This window comes from Ostrinia nubilalis, chromosome 10 (assembly GCF_963855985.1).
Source record: "Ostrinia nubilalis chromosome 10, ilOstNubi1.1, whole genome shotgun sequence".
Lineage (NCBI taxonomy): Eukaryota > Metazoa > Arthropoda > Insecta > Lepidoptera > Crambidae > Ostrinia > Ostrinia nubilalis.
The window spans coordinates 1,702,890-1,724,031 of NC_087097.1; the positions used below are offsets into that span (position 1 = coordinate 1,702,890).

At 39.3% G+C, this 21,142-nt stretch overlaps 2 protein-coding genes across 4 annotated transcripts in view; one reads left to right on the top strand and one right to left on the bottom strand.

The window, feature by feature from the left end:
- Window positions 1-21,142, bottom strand: part of LOC135075398 (uncharacterized) — a 116,205-nt gene that overhangs the window by 49,834 nt on the left and 45,229 nt on the right. Inside the window, exons 11-13 of the mRNA XM_063969843.1 lie at window positions 3,138-3,319; window positions 2,398-2,522; window positions 1,739-1,881 (exon numbers count right to left, since the gene is read on the bottom strand). Of these exons, the coding sequence (XP_063825913.1) occupies window positions 1,739-1,881; window positions 2,398-2,522; window positions 3,138-3,319 (450 nt within the window). The remainder of the gene's footprint in view (window positions 1-1,738; window positions 1,882-2,397; window positions 2,523-3,137; window positions 3,320-21,142) is intronic.
- On the top strand, window positions 4,639-20,905 carry LOC135075639 (uncharacterized). 3 transcript variants are annotated; one of them, XM_063970044.1, is made up of 10 exons: window positions 4,639-5,229; window positions 13,974-14,115; window positions 16,309-16,446; window positions 16,828-17,045; window positions 17,432-17,524; window positions 17,664-17,791; window positions 18,251-18,490; window positions 18,638-18,769; window positions 19,836-20,005; window positions 20,650-20,905. In XM_063970044.1, the coding sequence occupies exons 1-10, from the start codon at window positions 4,654-4,656 to the stop codon at window positions 20,823-20,825; spliced, it is 2,013 nt and encodes a 670-aa protein (XP_063826114.1). In that variant the 5' UTR covers window positions 4,639-4,653; the 3' UTR covers window positions 20,826-20,905. The 3 variants fall into 3 exon arrangements, with proteins under 3 accessions (XP_063826114.1, XP_063826115.1, XP_063826116.1); XM_063970045.1 differs by lacking the exon at window positions 17,664-17,791 and adding an exon at window positions 17,894-18,021; XM_063970046.1 differs by lacking the exon at window positions 4,639-5,229 and adding an exon at window positions 11,848-12,452.

Genomic DNA, 21,142 nt, shown 5'->3' on the forward strand with positions numbered 1-21,142 from the left:
GCGGCGGCGCTGGAGCGGGGCGGGCAACGCAGACCCGTTCTCGAAACAAGCGGGTAGCTCGCGCGGCGCTTTAGCGGCGAAGTGTTGTGTTCGGGGTTGTGTTGTCGAGATATTTGTTTTTATTCGCAAACGAAATGTCTGAACAACGGTGACAATTTTATTTCGATTCAAATTTATTCCTAACGCTCGATTTATTGTGCGCAAAAGAAGGAGTGCGCTGCCCGCTCGTTGCCCGCTCCCGCGCCGCTGTTTTCGAGAACCGGTCTATTTGATTTTACGCATAAATAAGATCCTGCCGCTCCCGCGCCGCTACCGCCGCCGCCCCGCTGCCCGCTAAATTCGAGGCTGAGGCCTAATGGGCGAAGCCAGCTGAAGACAGCGGATGATAGTGTAAATTCAACAAAAGCTGAGGGTTCTGGGTGGGATCGAAAAAATTTATGGACAGCTATATTATACCTCGGTCACCAAACCAGTTAATAGCTCAGCCACAGGATAGTTCCAAGAGCTAAGCTAACTCGACACTATACCGAAGATATCCCGACCCGGACATCAGCCCTTACGAGATTAGGATGACTCTCAAACAGCTAAAGAACAACAAGGCACCGGGTGATGATGACGGAATAACCTCGGAGCTTCTGAACGCGGCTGGTGATAAGCCGATACTGAAAGTCCTTCAGAGACTGTAACTCCGTCTTACTCCAGGGAATAATGCCAGAGGCACGGAACAAAGGCTTGGTGGTGTTTTTATTTAAGAAAGGGGTAAAAGCATTATTAAGGAATTACAGACCCATCTGGGTTCTGACTCTGAGTCATATCTATAAGCTGTTTTTGAGATCCATCACTAATAGTCTCGCGCGTATGTTCGATGACTTATAGTCTCTCGAGGAAGCCAGTTATCGAAAAGTTTACACTACCATATACCGCATCTATACGCTACGGCAAGTTATACAGAAGACTGAAGAGTCTAACTTGCCTATATGCTTGACGTTCTTAGACTATGAGAAGGTCTTTGAGCCTGGCTGAGCACGAGGGCGATTCCTCGTGCTCGGCACAGGCAGGGAGATGTAATAATACGTTCGGGAAACTACATAGCATCTTTTCGACCAAAACACCTCAGTGCCTAAAGACGAAAGTCTACAATCAGTGTGTGTTACCAGTAGTGATGACATACGGTTCGGAAACGTGGCCTCTTACTAGGCCTTATAATAAGCTCAAAGTTGCACACCATAGTATGGAGAATGATATGCTCGGTGTTTCTTTTGGAGATCGAACCATAAATGAGGAGATTCGTAAACGAACTAAAGTCGCCTGAAATATAGCGATCGGATTAGCAAGCTAAAGTGGCAATGGGCAGGGCACATAGTACGTAGAACAGACGGCCGATGGGGCAAGGTTCTGGAGTGGAGGCTATATACGTGTACGTGTTGGTCGGGAGGCGCTTTCTTTTTTTAACCAACTCCGGAACTAGAACCGGAATTCCGGAGTTGAGTGTCCAATATCGGAAATCAGTTCCGGAATTGAAAACCATCCGATATTGCAAGCCCTAAATACCACCCTACCACCACCATCGATTTATAGGAGGTGCATGATTGGAGACACCGTCCACCTGATTACCGCACTATTCAGGCCTGTTGTCACCTACTCCAGTCCGTCACATTTTCTGATTGGTCGACCCGGATCACTAACTAGCTAATTATTTGGTCCTTGAATCCGGATCGCTGGCTACCACGGTACGTACCTCTTTGAGCACGCTCTCGAAGTTCCTGGTGTGCGCGTTGCCGGAGCGCTCGGGCATGAGTTCGAGCAGTTGTGAATGTGTCTTGTCGCCCGCCGCTAGCAGCGTGCTGACTTCTAGCCGGGATTGCGTCAGTTCGTCATTGCCTGGACATAAAAAGAAGATGTCATACAATTCAAAGAACTTCAAGTCACGAGGTTTGGTATAATATAGGGTACCCGAGATTTGTCCCATGAGTGACATTTGAGACAAATACTAACATGGAGGCCCGTAAGATTTTTAATGATGATAAGCTGTTTTGGTACACGTACGCCTCCCACTACTTAGTATGACTTTAGAGTCGAGCGTGTTAGCCCGCGCTTATGGGGCGCTTTTCGTCACGAGATATTGGTTTCTTGTGCATTTGTGCGCGTTCCGAGTGACTATAAAGCCACACTTAGCTTCCTCGCACATGTCTGGTGGGAAATTAGCCTTCTATATTTGGGTGTTAATTTTTAAATTACAACATTTACAAATACATTTATGACTATACATCAAGTACATCATACATTATTGTATGAAGGCCGGCCATTCACTTGCGCTTTCATAATCGTAAACATTTCCTTCTAACAAACATTGCTCACACTGAAACGAAGGCTGTTATAAATCCTACAGTGTCTCACCGAGATTGGTCCGCGAAGATACAAGTATGGCGAGGAACGTGAGTAGTCCCTCCACCATTGCATCTTGTTCAGCTGCCTGGACTGGTGACATCGGCAGCATGCTGAGCCATTCGCGGACTCCAAACCTGCATAGAACAAAGCAGAGAGCCCGGTAAAAGAAATGTGGACGAATCTATTATGGGAATTAGCAAAAACATATAGTTTATGAGAAAAACCATCATTTTGGAGCCTAGTGCAAGAAGAAGAATATTTTAAGTTCACACCTTCCTACAAAACCATATGCCGTAATGAAAAGGTAACACACATATACACCGTGAAATTTTAGTGGTTGTTTTCCCGCAGTAAAATGATTCTATCTTACTAGTACAATAGATTAAGGAAGTTTTTTTTTTTAATTCAAATAAAAAATTTGCTTGTACGGAGCGTGTGCGATTCAGTTTATGCTGTAAGTATTATGGTATTACTTAGTGCGAGAGCTTCTTTTACTTTAAATATTGATATCGTGAGGCAGGCAGTATCCAAATACAACAAGTCACATTTTGTAAAAAGGCTATTGTTTCTTACGCTTTCGAGTTGATGATGTTTTTTTGATTAGTTGAGAACATTTTTTTTTTTCAAAAATATCTCGCACGATTCGATAGCACTACTAAAAGTAAATCATTCTGCCGCGGGAAAACAACCACTAATATTTCACGGTGTATAAAAACTGACAACAATAAAGAGTATTGAAATGGACTCACATATCAATGCACATGTCAATAAACTGGTCAGCGGGGAGGTGCGCCGCGCAGATCTGCAGCCAGTAGATGTCCATGTCCACCATGGAGTTGCAGAAGTTGGCCTGGATGTACGTCATGGCCTGGCCTTTGATCTGCAGCCCGTTGCGCACCCACACACCCGCCAGTATCTCGTAGAATAGGCTCTGGAAAAGGAGGAATAGAATTAGTAGTGTTTTAAACCCAAGAGGATTAAACAGAAAGTCGGACAGAGAGATGACGAATTAGCGGGTTGCTTTAGCTTTGGAGGGCAACTTTACCTCAACAAAAATTGGAATTTAATATATGAATATTGGGATTGAGCAAAATAACTTGCAATCAACTAAAAATAAATTAAATAGGCCTCAGTTACACTATCTAACCTGGCTCTATCGAATAGTGTCGTTTTATCGATATTGCTTCAATTCTTTTATGTTTTGAGCCAAAGTTACCCCTAGGTCTAAAGTAACCCGCAAATACGCTGGGTCAATATAATGTCGGAACAAAAATAATATGGAGTTTCAAGGACAGCTATTTTGATCTGAACTTTTGGTCTCACGACCATTTTTCTATGGCTCTACGCCCAATTAACATTTAAGTCATTCACAATAGCAGGCAATATACAATCGTGGAAACCGTACAACTATGCAAAAAAACTTCGCATAGTATTTTTCTTTTACTGCCAACAATATTTTATCCTTCATCGAGGTCTCATATTGCTATATTTATTAAATAACTTGTTAAAATTAATACGCTTTAGTCGTCACAGCGTACTATTTGCTATTAACAATGAGGAAGATTTCCGATTACATACTACAATCAAACAATTGCATTCATCCGTGCAGCATTGTGATTACAAAAGGTGTAATTATTATCTGTGTTTCTCTCATAACATCACGTAACGTAACATTGGTGCATTGCTATGAATAAGTTGACATAAATACTTTAGCGGTCAATAGGTAGAGAACCCTTTTCAAACATTTGAATCAACAAAAAAGAAAAAAGTGAGGGCGGATGGGACGAATTGAAAGCATTCAACCAATAAAGTTATTTTTATGAAAGGGGACGTTTGGAGAGGGCTGGCTATCAGTGTTGCCCGATTTTATTTTCCCCCAGTTACGTGGGTTCACTCACGTGTGGCGTTATCATACGTAATAACTTTTTCTATTATGTCTACGCGGTGAGTATTAAACAACTTAACAATATCTGGCCTTGTAAAATGAAATTATACAAAGCATTACAAGTGCAAACAAGTGTAACCACAACGCACAGTTGTATGGAATCATTCTGTTGCGACGTTTCAAAGCAATAAACTGGTTTCCTAGTTTTAATAATTAGCAATTTGAATGTAATCGAAGTATAGCTAAAAATTGACTCATTGAAGCGACTCAGCGTAACGTAGGCGCGAATTAAGTTATGGAAAGTGGTAAATGAAGTAAGCGAGCGGGTCACACAGCCGGCGACCTCGATCGCGGCGGGCAGTGAGCCCGTGTCCTCCGCCATGACCAACCGGCGCCCGCGCACGTTTCTCGCGCTCGCTGCGCTGCTTCTCGCGCAACCCGCGCGCGGGCTCATCGACGAAACACTCGACGTCCTATTCCTCAGCAAAGAAATCGGCGAGAAAGTGCTCAGCTCGTGGGACATCATCGGAAAACCATTCAATGCCACTGGAGGGGTCGAACTTCCATTCATCAAGAGGCGGGAAACCCAGATCTTATCCCGCCTCGCACAGGTTACGAATGCGATCGAGAGGCTGGAGCTGAACTTGCAGCAAAATAATGCTGTGGCTTTGATGCTGTCGAAGAACAGTGGGAAGAAATCTGCCCTGGAACTGAGGCTACACGAGATGACCGATTTGCTGAGCAGGGTTTCGTCTGCCAACCGGCAGATGAGAGAATATGTGCGGCTTCAACAAACATTGGAAAGGAGTACTTTAGAAAATTTCGCGGAGTGGTGTGTTTCTCATGACCCTGGCGCTTTGCCGGGGTTGCTTGAAAGAATTCATGCCCTAGTGGTGCCGCCGCACAGGAATCTCCTGGGCCGCGGTGTCCTGCAGTTAATTTTGGAGGACTTGCAGGTTTGTACGTCATTACATTGTTGTCTCAGTAAACAGCGTTCCGATCGGTGCCATTGTTCAACTGTGAAGAGTGATAAACAAACATCGATACATCCGACTTTTTAACAGTAACATGGGATTATTCTCGGATTGTCGAGCCATTATGAGGTAATCATTATCTCGACAATGTGTGCGACAAATGGACGCCGAGGACTCTTAAAAAAGATTCGGATCATTCGCTTCAAATGGAACGTTAACTGTTGAGGGTGAGTCATAAAAATAGTGTGTTGGTTAACACCATCCCGCGAGGTAACGGGGATCTCGATAAAACGTGTTAGTAGACACACATTTTAACACATTTTAGATAATAAGTTCGTTTTATTACTATACTACTTAAAATAACTAGACGAATTTAAGTACCTATACTTCGAATTGTTTTTTTTTTAATATGGGACATTATAGGTATAAGCCTTATTATTAGATGATTCATTGCGACAATGTTAAACGGGAAACAATAAATTGTTGAGGAATAAGTTGTTGCATGACTACTGAACTGATAAAGTTTATAACTAAATCCATCCTTTGTTGTGTCTGGCCGGCAGCACAACGGTGCATTGAGCGGAGATTACAAGAATCGTTTCGCCTAACCGAACAAAACATGAGTAAATGAAAAACACATTGTAGGCTCGACCACTCCTCTGCATCGTGCATCGCACAATTGCCAATCTGCTCGTAACCTGTTGCACTAAGTTGTCATGAACTGACCTGAATATGAATTAAAAGATTAGACAGAGACAGGCCCGTATGTATTATAAAATGACATTGAAGTTTGAATCCGCACTAAGGAATAGATTTGATACTCATATGCCTTGACTTTGAATTGAGTTTTACCTGTACTGTAGTACCTATTAGAATAATACTGGACATAGGCAATGTAAATTAGTAACTATTTCTTGTCTAAGCTAACGGTCTTTAAATTAAATTAGCTGTAGACAAGCTATTTATTATCTCTACTTAAATAAATAAATAAATAACTTACCTACTCCCTAACTTAAATGTTATCATCAAACATTTGCTTTAGACTTTGGACCCCAGGCAGGATAATATTAAATTAGGCATTGATACCCGATAAAAATAACTTCGAACATACATTTTGCATCACTTTTACTTGTTTTCTTGTATTCGAAGTCTAGATCCACTACACAAGGTCAATATTTTTGTTTACCCAGTCGGAACATACACTTTAACTAAATTTTAAATAAAAAAACTTGAAAAAATCGAATTGCCTGATGCGGGACTCGAACCTACGACCTTCCACTTGCCGGGCGACGGGCAGTTCGATTTTCTCAAGTTGTTTATTTAAAATTTAGTTTGAGAAGCGACTCTATTCGCTAAGAAATTTTAATACATTTTAACTTTCAATGCATTCAAAAATATTTCGATGATGATTTTATTCAAGGGATGTTTTAACAACTAATTTTGTATTATTCAATTACTCCAAGGATGCTTATTTGTCAAAACTTTTTATTTTAAGCGATCAAATAAATATTAAATTATGTAGGTACGAGAGACCTTGTAGACAATGAAGTGAACTATTAACATAGTGAGTCATACAATGACCGACGGGGGTCAAACAACTTGCCGGATCGAGGGCTCGGTTAGTGAAATCACAACTTCCTATAATTTATTTACTCATAAAAATATAAGTACTTATTTTGATGTCAACTTCAAGTATTTGCCACTACCCAAGGCACAGAATATACTTGTCCTAGGTAAGGAAAAATACAAAGAAAACAATTGATAACAATTGTTTGTAACGGTAACTTAACTTTATTTTAAAAGAAGTAGGTAATACCAGGCCTGTTCATCTCCGCGAGTTTACATCGAAAACAAAACACGCACGATGGCCCACCTACAGGATACTATTCGACAAGGCCTCACATACGAGCGAACATTGACTCACGCACGCGTATTCTTGTGTATGATGGAAGAAAATAAAGAAAATGGTGTACTAAATACTGTGCAGTATTTAACTGGGTAAATAATAATAAAAACACAGAATGTACTTTTTTAAGTTGCCTCAAGACACTGAGAGGTAAATAAGTAGTTAATATTATTCATAATAATTCATGCTAAATCATGTATTTCCTCCGCCATTTTCCGCAGTTTGGCACCTAACGTCACATCATTTTACCGAAGTCAGCCCTATAGCTTCGGCGCAGTGCCGATCACTGACGTTTGTCAACAAAATGGTGCTTGACTTTTGAGACATGCTAAATTACACCATATTGTTAATGACATTGAGCATACATTTTTTTAAATACCTTCGCGAAGTAAAACTTCTGTACGTAGTACTTATTATTATTCTGTGGTAATACTTCGTTCAGAGAAGTATGAAGGAGTTTAATTGTGTGAAAAAAAACAAAACAAAAAGAATAATAACAGCTGTGAAATTTTAATTTATGATAGTACTGAGTAGCTTAATAATTAAACTATATCTGCTGTGAGAGACGAACTATTTTTTCATTGTTTATGACCTTTCTGAAGATCATAACCACATGTTTCAAGTATAATAGTACGTGATAAATCGTAGGATACGTAGTAACAACAATCGTGCGTAACACGAGTCAGCAAACATTATAATGTATTTGTTAGTGATAAAACGTAGCGGATGCGGCCACTGAGATCGCAGCCGGTTCTAGGTACTCATATCAAGTGTCAAATGCACGTGGAAAATATAATATAATTCACTTTATATACGTAGCTAAAGAGACTTCCTAAATAAAGAGTGATTTAGCCAACAAAAGATATTTTAAAGTGCAAATACCTCGTCCGCGTGAAATACACTAACAAAACAAGACATTCGTGGCGATTTGGCGTTTATTTTCTAAATTGACCTGGCCTCTTGAATTCAAAGTGCGCTTTAACCCTTCATTTGATTTTGTTCACTGGGATGAACATTCAATTGAAAAAAATAATATGCCGAGTGCATACGTCTTAATTTCTGGTAAGTTTTTTTTTTTCACTAGAAAATTTAAGTTTTGGTAGAAAAATATTTTTATGTGCTAGTCACAGTCTGAAAGTGTTAATTTTAGCCAAAATGCCGGCCATAGCGAAGACCAGGCTTTAGTGTCAAGGTGTTTATTCAAGCTTTACATGTTTTTTATTATAATTGAGTAATGACAGTGGTTTTAACGTATTGCATAGTGTTCATGCTTAATAACTTGATTGATTTACAATGCTCATTTAATAAATAAGCCATGTTATACCAGGTCAAAGTCGAGTGTTCATCCTAGTGAACATTGCCAAATTACTAATAATCTTTGATTGTTCATCCCAGTGAACGTTGTCAAATAGGCTATGAAACGTTTATTTTTGCTTAATTTTATTTCAGTGGACTAATTTCTTTATTTAGAGTATTTTTTTATTTTGTTTGGGATGTTGGTAGCTTAATACTGTATATTGCATGAAATGTAATATCAGAATAATGTTTTGTTACTGGTAAAAGTGGACATAATTGTTTTCTAAATTTTCATGCAAAATAATTACATATTTTAATTTAGCGGTTGTTTGTAGATTCAAAGTTTGTATTTCCAAAGAATATTTTTGATTAAAATCATTTTTACTTTTTTATTTAAACCCTGAAGAATATATTTTATAAATGTGGGAGCTGTTTTTTTTATTATTTAGTGCGACTTGTCCACTTTGAAGTTACATGAACAAAAAATTATGATTTTTTTCTTTAAAAACATTAAACATTGTTTTACCTCAACGATCACACAAAATTGTATGGTAATAGTTACTTTCTTACTATTTTGTGCACCAAAAAGTGTTTAATAATATAAATTTTACTTTTTATATGAATAATTGTTTTAACTTAATGCCGCTACCCTAAATTGGCAATGTTCACCCCAATGAACAGTTAAAATTCTCCATATATTTGGCAGTGTTCATCGGGATGAACATTGTTTTTTTTCTATTTGGTGAAGTTCAGAATTTTTATATATTTTTTTCTGACCTATAAATAACCCTAAGAACATAAATCCGACGATGTATTTTTATTTTTTGATAAATAATGAGTCTGCCAAATTAAGGGTTAAACGATTCATCTCTTCAGTTTCAGCAATGGTTTTTTTAATCTGTATTTTATTTTATTATTCGGGTTTTGTTTTGCACTTCCTGCTACCTTTATGAGGTCGTCGGTCCACCTTGTGGGTTAATGTCCCAAATACATAATTAGGCACATTTAAAACTGATTTCCACAAATGTGAAACGAACCCACGACACTTCGCTTGCCTGACGATTGGACTTACCAGGCATTTTAGTAATGTAGCAATTCCCACCTGAGAATTTTCCTAATTAGCTTAATATAGGTAATTATACATTTCGGTTAGTTCATCACGCTGATTCACACAATCTAGTCAAGTTTTTATGCGCGCTGTGACAGCACAGATTAAATAAACATTCTACTTTGCGCGTTCGCAAACTCGTTTCCGAGATCATTCGCACTGATGAATCATTGACGCACCTTTGGCTTACACAAAGAAGTCATCCACTTACGTACTTTACTAGGAAGCTTAGATTTTATGCTGTAAAATTGCGTCTTGAAAAAGTTTTAAATTAAACTCAAAGAACAAAACGAATTGGACCTATTATAACACGTAACTAGAAAGCAACTTTACTAACGACAAATTTTATCAGATAATAGATTACATAATTTATTTGTGGTACAAATAACTATTATGTTTGAACCACATAAACTATTTTTCTTTCTTTCGATGTGTATTTCGAGATACAAAAAAAAACATTCAAAGAACAGTTTCGTTAAATGTATACTTCCAATAATTTTATGGTAATAATTAATGAGCATCAATTGAAGGTGTGACTTCAATATTTATTTTGATTTGCTCATCAGAAAACAACGATTAATTTTTAATCGAGTTTAGACAGGAGTTTAACCACATCCAACCTGGTATTTGTGAAATGTAGGAAACTAAAAGAATACTTGGACTACAAATTCAATCCACAAACATATCACCATAAAACAAAACAACCAGCGAAAAAAATACAAATACGAAGAAATGGTTCCACCCTCTGATGGATTTGACCCGCATCTAATTGCCCAACATGACAGATGGTACATTTTATATTGTTGCGTGGGAGTTCGAAACAATACCAGCACGTTATCTAGAACGTTAATTAGAAAAATATGCAAACGGAACTGCTCATCAGTGGTCTATGTAGATAAGACGGTGCTAACTTTGATTTAAGCACGTCTCAGTACTAAAGATATCGAGTAGAGAGAATAAATAATCCAATAAGATAAAGTAAACAGCAAAAAGAACAGAACTTGTTTTTTATTAATGTTTGTTATTATGAATTAGTTAACATGAAAAGCTATGAAAGTGCTTCTGTATACTACTATTCAAATATGGTTTTATCGAGTCGCAAAATATTGTAATTTCTATTCACAGCAGCCTTCTAAAGTTCTTTTGTTAGCCTGGCTTAGCCTATGGACTAACAATGATTGAAGTACGTCATACTGCCAGACGTGCTGTCTCCAATACAATAGAATAGAGGAAAAAACTACGGTAAAGCTACATTATGTATGCTACAATAGACCTTAAGTCGTTAAAATAAGAACGGGGATGTAGCACGTGCAGGAGACTAGTGCCTCTTGTAACTGTCGATGAGCTGACACAACGTTCGCCATTGTCTATCGATATTCCCTAGATTTATCAAAGAAATGTCCTAAAATAGCATGACTATTTTAAGTATTTTATTTGACATTAAACTAAAAAATAACAAAACGTAAATATGTTAGAGAAAGTGCCAATGATTTCAGTACATTATCTGCATGGTGTAAGTAGGCATGTCATAAGAAATAACCCAGTAAGACACTTCCTAAATAAACACTTCTTTGAATCGTGACAAAAGATATTCAAAGCGTATGTATACCGGTGTGCAGGAGTCGGGAGCCGATGACTGTCAGCTGACGCGACACTGGAGCCTAATAAGCGCATAATAATAACAATATAATGCAAACAATACCTCGTGCAAGCTAGTAAAAGTCTTATTTCAAGGAAAATAAGGGCTACAATAACCGCAAAATGAGTTTGCAACGAGTTAACAGTAATAACATGCGGGACTGTAGTGATGACCGACACGAATGGGATGCGTAAATAATCGATGTCGATTCAGTTCATTGCTTTCAGTTTCATTATTTTGCATTTTACTTTATTTTACTTGATTACATTTAACTTGACCTTCATTGGTTGGGTTTTTGTGGCGGTCAAGCTGTAGATCCTGGCTACACAGGAGTTGCAGTGGTGGGAACGAGAGGTGGGAATAGTCCCGTAATAATTTACTTTATTTTATTTAAACATGCGATCATATTAAGTACATTTATGTTTACTAAACAATGCTCGTTCAATGTCAAAAGAATATCGAAAACCGTATAATTACTCTTCAAACGAAAGCTTAATTAAACAATCGAACATTTTCCTCTTCTCGAGGAAACGTCGCCTATAAACAATGCGATAGCATCACAGTAAAGGTTACTCGCGAGGTCGTGTAAACAATAAAAGAAGAGTGCTTGTTCTCTCCAACTTTCAGTTTTGTCGGGTTCGCGCGGCGGGTGAGTTGTCGATATCGCTGGCTGACATCGTACGTCACTAGGGCGACCCCACTCGCTCGAAGCCGCGGTCCCCTCGCGGCCGCCAGCCTCAGTGTAGCTCGCGTCGCGCAACCAAACGTACCGCTAAAACTGTGTCACAATGAAAGTCGCGGCGCTTTTTGCGCTGCTAACCCTCGCGGCGACAGAGGATCTGTCGCCGGTGGACTTCGTCCGAAAGAACTTTTACACGCTAGAGGTGGAAATGTGGAACAATGTGAGCGATCCGATGTGGAGAGAAGCGGGTCTGGGCGGCGATGTGGAGTTAACAAAGGCGTTCGTGGCGTTGGACAACCAGATCGCATCGCTGCCGAGTCCGCCGCGGCCCCCGTTGAGTTCGTGGCTGTGGGTGCGGGCGACGGAGAAGCTGCAGGTCATCGACGGGCTGTACAAGACGTTCGTGGAGTTCGCCCGGCGGCAGGCCGCGCCGGGGGCGGTGCCGGCGCCCGTCAAGGACTGGCTGGACCTGGCGGAGAGCATCCTCATGGATCCCAAAACGTCGGCGATGCAGGCCGTGAAGAAACTGGAGGGTGTGCTGCAACACGGGGACTTGTTCCGCTCGATATTACAGGTACATCGACAAAGGATGCGTCCAATTGGTCGTGCGGGGCGGGCTGATTCGGGACGTTTTATGTGAAACGCAAGTGAGGGTCGAGGTATTGATTTGCGGAATCGTCAACACGAACGTCTGGGTGTTTGGCAAGCGGCATGTCAGTGACCCGTGTTTACGTTGGCGGCCGGTGTTTATGGAGTGTTCGCAATAATATACATTTTTGAGGCACCCAGCGTGAAAGCCGACCGCATTATTGCTCATTTAGCATTCTGGTCAGGCAAAGCTGCGTTGAGCACTTTTAATTGAAATGTTCCGAGTTCACTTGAAAGTACGTGTCTGGCTCGTTAATTGTTCTAATTATTTTTATTGAGCGGAATTAACATTAATAGGACGTTAAAAACACATTATTACAAAGTTTTGAGAATTATAACAAACGCCCTTGATGCAAGAGCAAAAGTTGTAAGTGAAAAGAAATTGCAATAACAGGTTTTTAGATAAAATGTAATTAGAATTCCTAACCGGTCTAATAACACAGTGCTTACAAAACAAAAAATAAGTAGGTAAATGTAGGTACAATGCGATAACTAGCGCAATCTATTACCTATAAAATATGCGTTTAATCATTAGCCATTTACATAATTATAACCGCGACCGAAATCTTCGTAATGATAAACTGCTATGACCTAATTAAAATACCGTATTCACTTACAGGAAATAACACCTGCGCTATGTCATGATCACATTAGTAACTATAAAATGGCATTTAATTTGAACAAAGAAAAGCTGACAGTACCTAGTTGTTGAATGCAAATCACTTTGGGGAATTAATATTCAGATTTCTTTGAATTTTAACAACTTCGAGTTCAAACCAAGGACCTTTTGGTAAATACATGTTCTAAGAAATGAACACTGACATGAAGTGGAAATTAAAAAGTACATAATAAAGAATACTATGTTTTAAATCTTATAACATATTATTACTTAAATAACGAAATGTAGTATAGTCTCGTAATGCAAAGAGAAAAACAAATGATAAACGTAAATTTGGTCAAAGATGGCTAAAAATAGAACTGAGTAAACGATATTGGAGTTCATTCAGAGCTTATGCCAAGGCCACAAAGACAATACATAGCAAATCTAAGTAGTAGTCGAAGTGTTTGTTTTTCTCGTATTGTCAACATAAGGAAAAAATTACATAGTGAAGCGAGTACTTAAATAGAATATAGAAATACTTTATTGAAACAGTAGTTAATTGCATAATAAACAACAACATCACAGCAATAATAAAAACAATTACTGAGCCTCTGCGCCAATAGACTCCCCTCTCGCTCAGCTTTTATCTTAACATGCTCGTAAGGGCATGTCAAGAAGCTGGTCTTCCGCAAACGCCCTTGCTTTGGAATCACGCTTCCCTTCGAGGAGACACCGACTCGAGTTCGCTATCTCTCAAAAGGGTGCGCTCCCAGCAATACCGTGATACCTATCTTACGTTAATATAAAATAGACTTTACCTATCTGATAATAAACTTTACATTCCAGGATGAGCATCCAGACGTGTGTGAGTTACAGCTGTCTCAGCATCAGCTCATATATGACACGTACAACACGATATCCCTTACGGAGATTAAGGGATACGCCATGATGCAGTTCTCGTGGATGCTTCTCAGGATATACGGCAGAGGTAATTCAGATATGTTTGATGTTACATAGGTTTTTACATTTACCCCCTTATTATAATAAAAGTTACACCCTAGTTGAACTTGTCATTTAGTATGGAAATGTCATTTTAATCCAGTGCTCATTCTAGGTGTAAGTTTTATTAATAGGGGGACATTGTTTATTTCAGCATAGTAGTGGTGGAAATGAAAGAATGCAAAAAAAAGTAATATCTATTAAAAGTGATAAACACTAAAAATAATAGTTCGCAGGTGTCTGCGAACATTATTTTTAGTGTTTATCATCATGCAGTTTATCTTCTCTTTGAGATGTGTATCTCAAAGAGATGATAAACTGCCGACCAATTGACATACTTTTTATGATCAAGTAAAACTATGTATTATCAAATCAAATCAAATCAAATCAAATCAAATTTCTTTATTTATTTGTGTGAAAGTAGACGATGACACTATTTTTGAGATAACAGACCGAATTATTGGCAATAATAAGTTGTAGCAAAACATTTTGGTATCAACTTTGTGTTGTGGGTGGAGTCAGATTCATTAGTAACGGTTACAAAACACCACCGACAAAATGCATCGTCCTATGCGTTCACGCAGGATGCAAATACAAATATTTACATTGGTGCGTGTCAAATGTTTATGTAACACACAAACATCGAAGTAAATTGCAGCATCATCAGTCAGATACCGAATGAATCATAATATTATTGCAAACAGTTAGTGGGGCATGGCTGCTGAGAGCGGAAGCGCGAACGAAGACATATTTTAACAGTGATTAATATTGAATTCTTTACAAAAATGTATTAAGGACCAGAATTGCAAATTGTCATAACGTCTTACGTAGTTGATTGTTGCATATAACGTCATCATATCAAGTGACAATGACTTTCAAAGACAGAGGCTAAATGCAAACTAAATTAAGATCTATAACACTATAAGCCAGTGAATATCGAACTAGATTGGCCGTTGTTCCCGATACATAATACGGTAACATCAATTGAGCTATAATCAGAGCTACTGCATCGTGACCTTACTCATTATCGCTAGTTCAGCAATAATAACAAACGGTCAGTCATTATACGTCTCATTTTCATCGTAATAAATAACCTAACGAATGTTTTAATCTTATTATAACTACAGTGTGTCCGGGCATGTAGTGATCAAACTTTAAGGGCGAAATCTAGGGGCGCCGTCGGAATAGGTTGTGTGATTCTTTCAGGCAGTGCATTTTCGCATGTTAGCAGCACTATGGAACCTGCTGGGAAGGGGTATCTTTGTTCAACAATTACGTCAAAACTAATAGACGTAGACTAATAAATTTTTATTCGTTTTGTAGAATAGCTCAAATACTAATAATACAATGCAAAAATAAACATACTTTAACGACCTGGTTTTTCTTGTGTTGGAAAATAACTGAAAAAGAAGTGAAAAAAGTCATGTATTTTTCTAATTAAATCCATTCTTACTCCCATAAAATGTATGAAACTTGTGTCTGTTTTCTACTTCTACTAAAAGATAATTTTATTGGCTATCGCATGATATAAAATATTTGCTTATTAATGTTAAGCTACCCACGCTTTCACTTGTTTTTGAAGGAAGAGGTGAAAACTAAAAATTAAAAACTTAAATCCTTGTAATTATTTTTCAATAAATAGGCCAAGCCCCAAATTTGAAGCATTTTTATCGATAAAATTGTCCCTAGATTTCGCCCTTAAAGTTTGATCACTACATGCCCGGACACACTGTATAATAGTATTCAATATTGTTTAAACTGTGATTGATTCAGACTACTTTTAGGGGCCTAAACCCAATTTTCATAACATAAGATGATTATTATTACGTTAGAAAGGAACTAAACATAACTGTATCGAGCGAAATCAATCTACACTAATATTATTTATTTATTTAAAACTTTAATGCCAAATAGATTTGTACATAAGACGAACTCAATGCACTAAAGCATTCTCGACCAGTTTATCTTTGGGTTGAGCAGAAAAGAACTTGTTTGGCGGTACTTCTAGTGCAAGAAATATTTGATTGTTTGTATTGAGTACGCTCCGAAATCACTGGGCCGATTTAAAAAATTCTTTAGACCATTAGAATCCTACATTTCTGAACATAGGCGGTACAAAGTTCGCTAAGTCAGCTGGGCTATTCCATATACTTTGCTAACAAAGTATTTTGTAAAATTCCAGGGAACTACACGCAAGAAGCCAGCCTGACCAGACAGAGGTACGGCGAGAGGACGGCGCTGACTGCCGCCGCCGCCAGGGCTGCCCTGGCCATGGCCAGCAGGGACCTGTACAGATGCGACCCTGCAGAGCACAAGGAAGGTATGAAACTTTATTTATTTTGGAATAGTTTGAAGACACCTCGACACGACACCACCTTGAGTGGAGCTAGTCCAAATCATAAGCGTTTTGGGCTTATTTTGACTATAGAACGTGATTGGTTGAAATGAAATTAGGGTCTGATGCTATAAAGTTAGTCATACTTCATTAGTTTTCATTACACAGAGGAAGGAAATCAGAACCCCTAAACTAAGCGTGGCAGATGGAAGCCGTAATCGCTTTGCTTCTTCGCTTTTTATATTTACACAGTTACTTCGCACTGTGAAGCAATTCTGAAATTAAATCTGTCACGAATTTTACATTGCTTAGGCTCTATGTTTAACGCTATGTGATGAAACATGACACATTTTTCTCAATTTCCAGGCGAAACCTACGCCGAAGTGACCCGCCTCCTACAAGGCTACATCGAGAACGAGGTAGACATGAACGCAGAAGGCACGTGCCGCGACAACTGCGCTGCTTACACGGTGGCCGAAAACCACGGCTGCTTCAAAGACCAGTTCTGCTCCAAGCAGCCACCCTGCAAGGGCAGAATCCTGAACTGCAAGTACATCGACTCGGATATGTGGGTGTGCCCTGCGGTGAGCAAAACGTTTTCGATCAATGTTTTTTAACTTTTATTCTGACCTATTGAGAGAATATCTCGTAATTCACTGTGCCTCTTGACCTTCTTAAATTGTTATAAATGCTTTCGAAGTTCAGCCTAATTTCTGAACTGTTAGCGATAACAACAAAAAATGTATCACTCAATTTGGTGATGACAACTGTACTGTATCAAAACAAAACAATCTTATTTCCTTGTCTGTCAATTGAGATGTCACTTGTTTTTCATTCATCTCAATAACAGATTCAATCTATGTGTAATACCTACTCTACTGTAGTAGCTGTATTTATCTACAGCGTCATTACATAAGCAATGCGAATGCTAACGAGTACCTAGCTGATTACACATTATTTATGATTGCAGGGTCGCAACAGCAACCGTCGGTACGAGTGGATCGAGTATGAGAACGGACGCACGTTTGGTACCGTCGGCCACTGTAAGCTTGGCGCCCCCAAGGTGAGAACAATCAGCTGGTATTACACATAATTGACTATGTTCGAAACAATATTGACTATCTAACATACATAAATGGCAACCCTTGACCTGGGAAACTCCAGTAGCATATCTACACGATACATAGTAAGAGTTTCCTCAGGTGGACTCATGGTGGCGTTGGTTGTTCTGGCACTGTTCCTACTGCATGTGCCTTTGCGACGAGGCGAGCGAGCAGTCCGACCGTTACTTCAGTCTTTGGGACACGACATCAGACGTCAAAAACAACAAGTTAGTCCCTTACAAGTCAGGGACGCCCGCACAATGTCTATAACTAAAAAGCAAAATTCTTCAAATGTTCAAATGTAACTTTTAACCAATTTCTCTTCAAAGGTCGACTCCTGGTGGAAATGGAACCTTCTCCACTGCTCTTACTGCTTTTGCCTTTGCGAGGACGCGAGCGACCAGGCGCATCGCTTCTTTAGCATGAAGGAAGCGACGGCAGACTTTGACAAGAACAAGTCAGTACCCGGAATCGGGTTCAATAGGACATGCATATTATATGGGAAACGTAGAGCTGTAGTTGGGTATTGGGAACGCTTCGGGTATTTAATTCGTAGTCATATTCTACTAACAGCACTATTGTGCGGGTGTCCCATATATTTTATGTTGATATATTATAAAGCATGCATTTTCATTGGGAAGTCTAATTGTAGTGTGTGAAGTAACAAATTTTTTAAAACATTGCAGGGTGGTGACCGGCCTTCGTCTAGTGAAACTCGGAAGGGTATTCCACCTGCAGATCAGTGAGGGCACTCTTGGCGAGCGAGGGTCAGTGATCCCTGGGGACTGGGTGCCGATCCAGAAGTTCGACCCTTCGGAGCCTGGCATGAGGGATGGTGTCGACTACCATAAGCTGACGTATGAGAGGAGGGCCATCGACTTGGACGAACTGGACTCACCAGCTGGACACATCTTGACTGGAGTCAGGTATGTCGAGTCTTTAGTGTTATGGTCATTTTGGAATTTACGAGATTGAATGGTCTCGTTTCATTTTGAGATCTCTAGCAAACTGTCGGGTGCCAATACATACGAAAATAAAATCGATTAAGTCTATTTTTATTTTATTTTTTACAGATTCCGCATGCTGGGCGCACATCTGCACTTTGAGATCCGCTCGACGCCGTTCAACTACGCTACGGGACGCCTGGCGCCCGAGAGGAGCCAATGGATCAGCAACGACAACACAGACGGAGCGGAGATTCCCAGGTAAAAACTAAATAATTGCCTATAACCACAGAATAATAATAAGTACTACGTACAGAAGTTTTACTTCGCGAAGGTATTTAAAAAAATGTATGCTCAATGTCATTAACAATATGGTGTAATTTAGCTTGTCTCAAGAGTCAAGCAAGTTTGTCAGAAGTTTTGTTGACAAACGTCAGTGATCGGTACTGCGCCGAAGCTATAGGGCTGACTTCGGTAAAATGATGTGACGTGAGGTGCCAATCTACAGAAAATGGCGGAGGAAATACATGATTTAGCATAAATTATCATGAATAATATTAACTACTTATTTACCTCTCAGTGTCTTGAGGCAACTTAAAAAAGTACATTCTGTGTTTTTATTATTATTTAGGCAGTTAAATACTGCACAGTATTTAGTACACCATTTTCTTTATTTTTTTCCATCATACACAAGAATACGCGTGCGTGAGTCAATGTTCGCTCGTATGTGAGGCCTTGTCGAATAGTACTCTTGTAGGGGGCAATCGTGCGTGTTTTGTTTTCGATGTAAACTCGCGGAGATGAACAGGCCTGCTATAACGACAAATTAATATACCTTTGGTATTGTAGCTTCGTTTTACAATGTCAGGTATAAAAATAATAAGGAACCAAGACTATTTTTACTATTTAAGACTTGGTTAGTAAGGTTTCTGAATAGGATAGTTAGGATCAGTATTTTGTTTCAATGGGCTTACTGGTTACAATGTCACCTAGGAGATGCAGCTGTGCTCTATGAAGCAGCGAGCGAGTTCAGCAATAAATTTTGAGAAAACTCACGAGAAAACCTTAACCAAGATTCTCATTTGAGTATCATTTGATTAGTATCTCAGAAAATTGGTCACTTTAGAGATTGTTTATTGTAAATACCATCGATGCTGGCAAAGGTGACTGAGTTTTTTGTGCCACTTCTCAGCACCAGCCCATATGTTTTCTGGTGGTAGGGCAAGCTATATTATTATCTGGGACGTGTATAAGTGCCCTGGAAAGGGCCTATGTACTGAATAAACTATTTGATGTCTTCAAAAGCCAAACAACTTGGTATTTTCAGAAAGCGCCTCGAGCTATACAAGCCCGACATCCCGATCCGTAGCAACACGCCGCTGCCTGTCGACTCATCTCACGACCAGTTCATAGAGTTCACGCACACCGACTACGAGGCCGACGCGGCGCAGTCCACCGTGCCTTTCGTGGACATACAGCCCGTTATGCCGATGAAAGGTAAGATTTATTAACGTATTTTGAATTATTAAACGAAATCGACAAAGAAAAAAAACTATAGAAATTAAAGCGAGACTGTATTGCAATAAAAATAGACGCGAAATCACACTAGACATCAAAAACAACGCCTAATTTAGAATTAGATCCTTTCAAATGACTTTAAGCTTGGACTTTGATCGATGTGTTGACGAAACCCACCAAATACCAAATACCTACGTTACTGCGAGATTTTTTGGTTGGAGAGATTAAAAATACATAATTTAACATGAAAATAGCAAGAAATGAGTGATTTCGAAGCGAATAATAATGATCATAATATCAATGTCACAGCCAATTATAAATCGATAAGGTCAACTTTTTCTACGTGACTGATAAATATAGACATCCGAATTGATTCAATTGATTAAACTGAACGAGTCTTCAGTTCGTCTTTTCATTATTTAACAGCACCTACTCAATATTTTAACCAAGTCAAACCTGTGCTCGTGAAATATAGCAATTTATGTTTTTCCCTATTTAAAATAGTGACTGAGTTTCTTGGGCTGCTTCTTCTCGGCACTGGTCCATTTATTGTGCCGAAGCAGTGGTACGCGCTTTTTAAAAGCCTATACTTGCAAAAAATAAATGAGTTTTTATTTCCCCAGGTGCGGGCCTGACCAGCGGCGCGGGGATCATCCACCGAGGGGCGCGGGGTTCGGGAGGGTTCATCGGAGTGAAGTTGTTCACGTACGACTACTCCGCGCACATTAAGGCAGAGCCGCCGGCCAGCGAGTTTGATTCTGACTCGGACACCACCGAGTTTGTGCCAATCGTCAACTAGGTTAAGACTGTATGTATACTCATATGTGTAGCGTAATTTTAGGACTTTTTTATGAAACGAATAAAGTTTGTAAGATATTATTGTGGTTGTTATTTTAATATAATTCCCATTGCTGACATGCGCAGTCGCAACGTCACACTTCCAAGTCAAACCAATGGACATGTTTGTTCCCAGTTTCCCACACTGGAGCTACGAGGTTTTAAAAGGAATACTCCTATTATAATTGTCAGAAGGGTTCATCGGAGTGAAGCTATTCACGTACGACTACTCCGCGCACATTAAGGCAGAGCCGCCGGCCAGCGAGTTTGATTCTGACT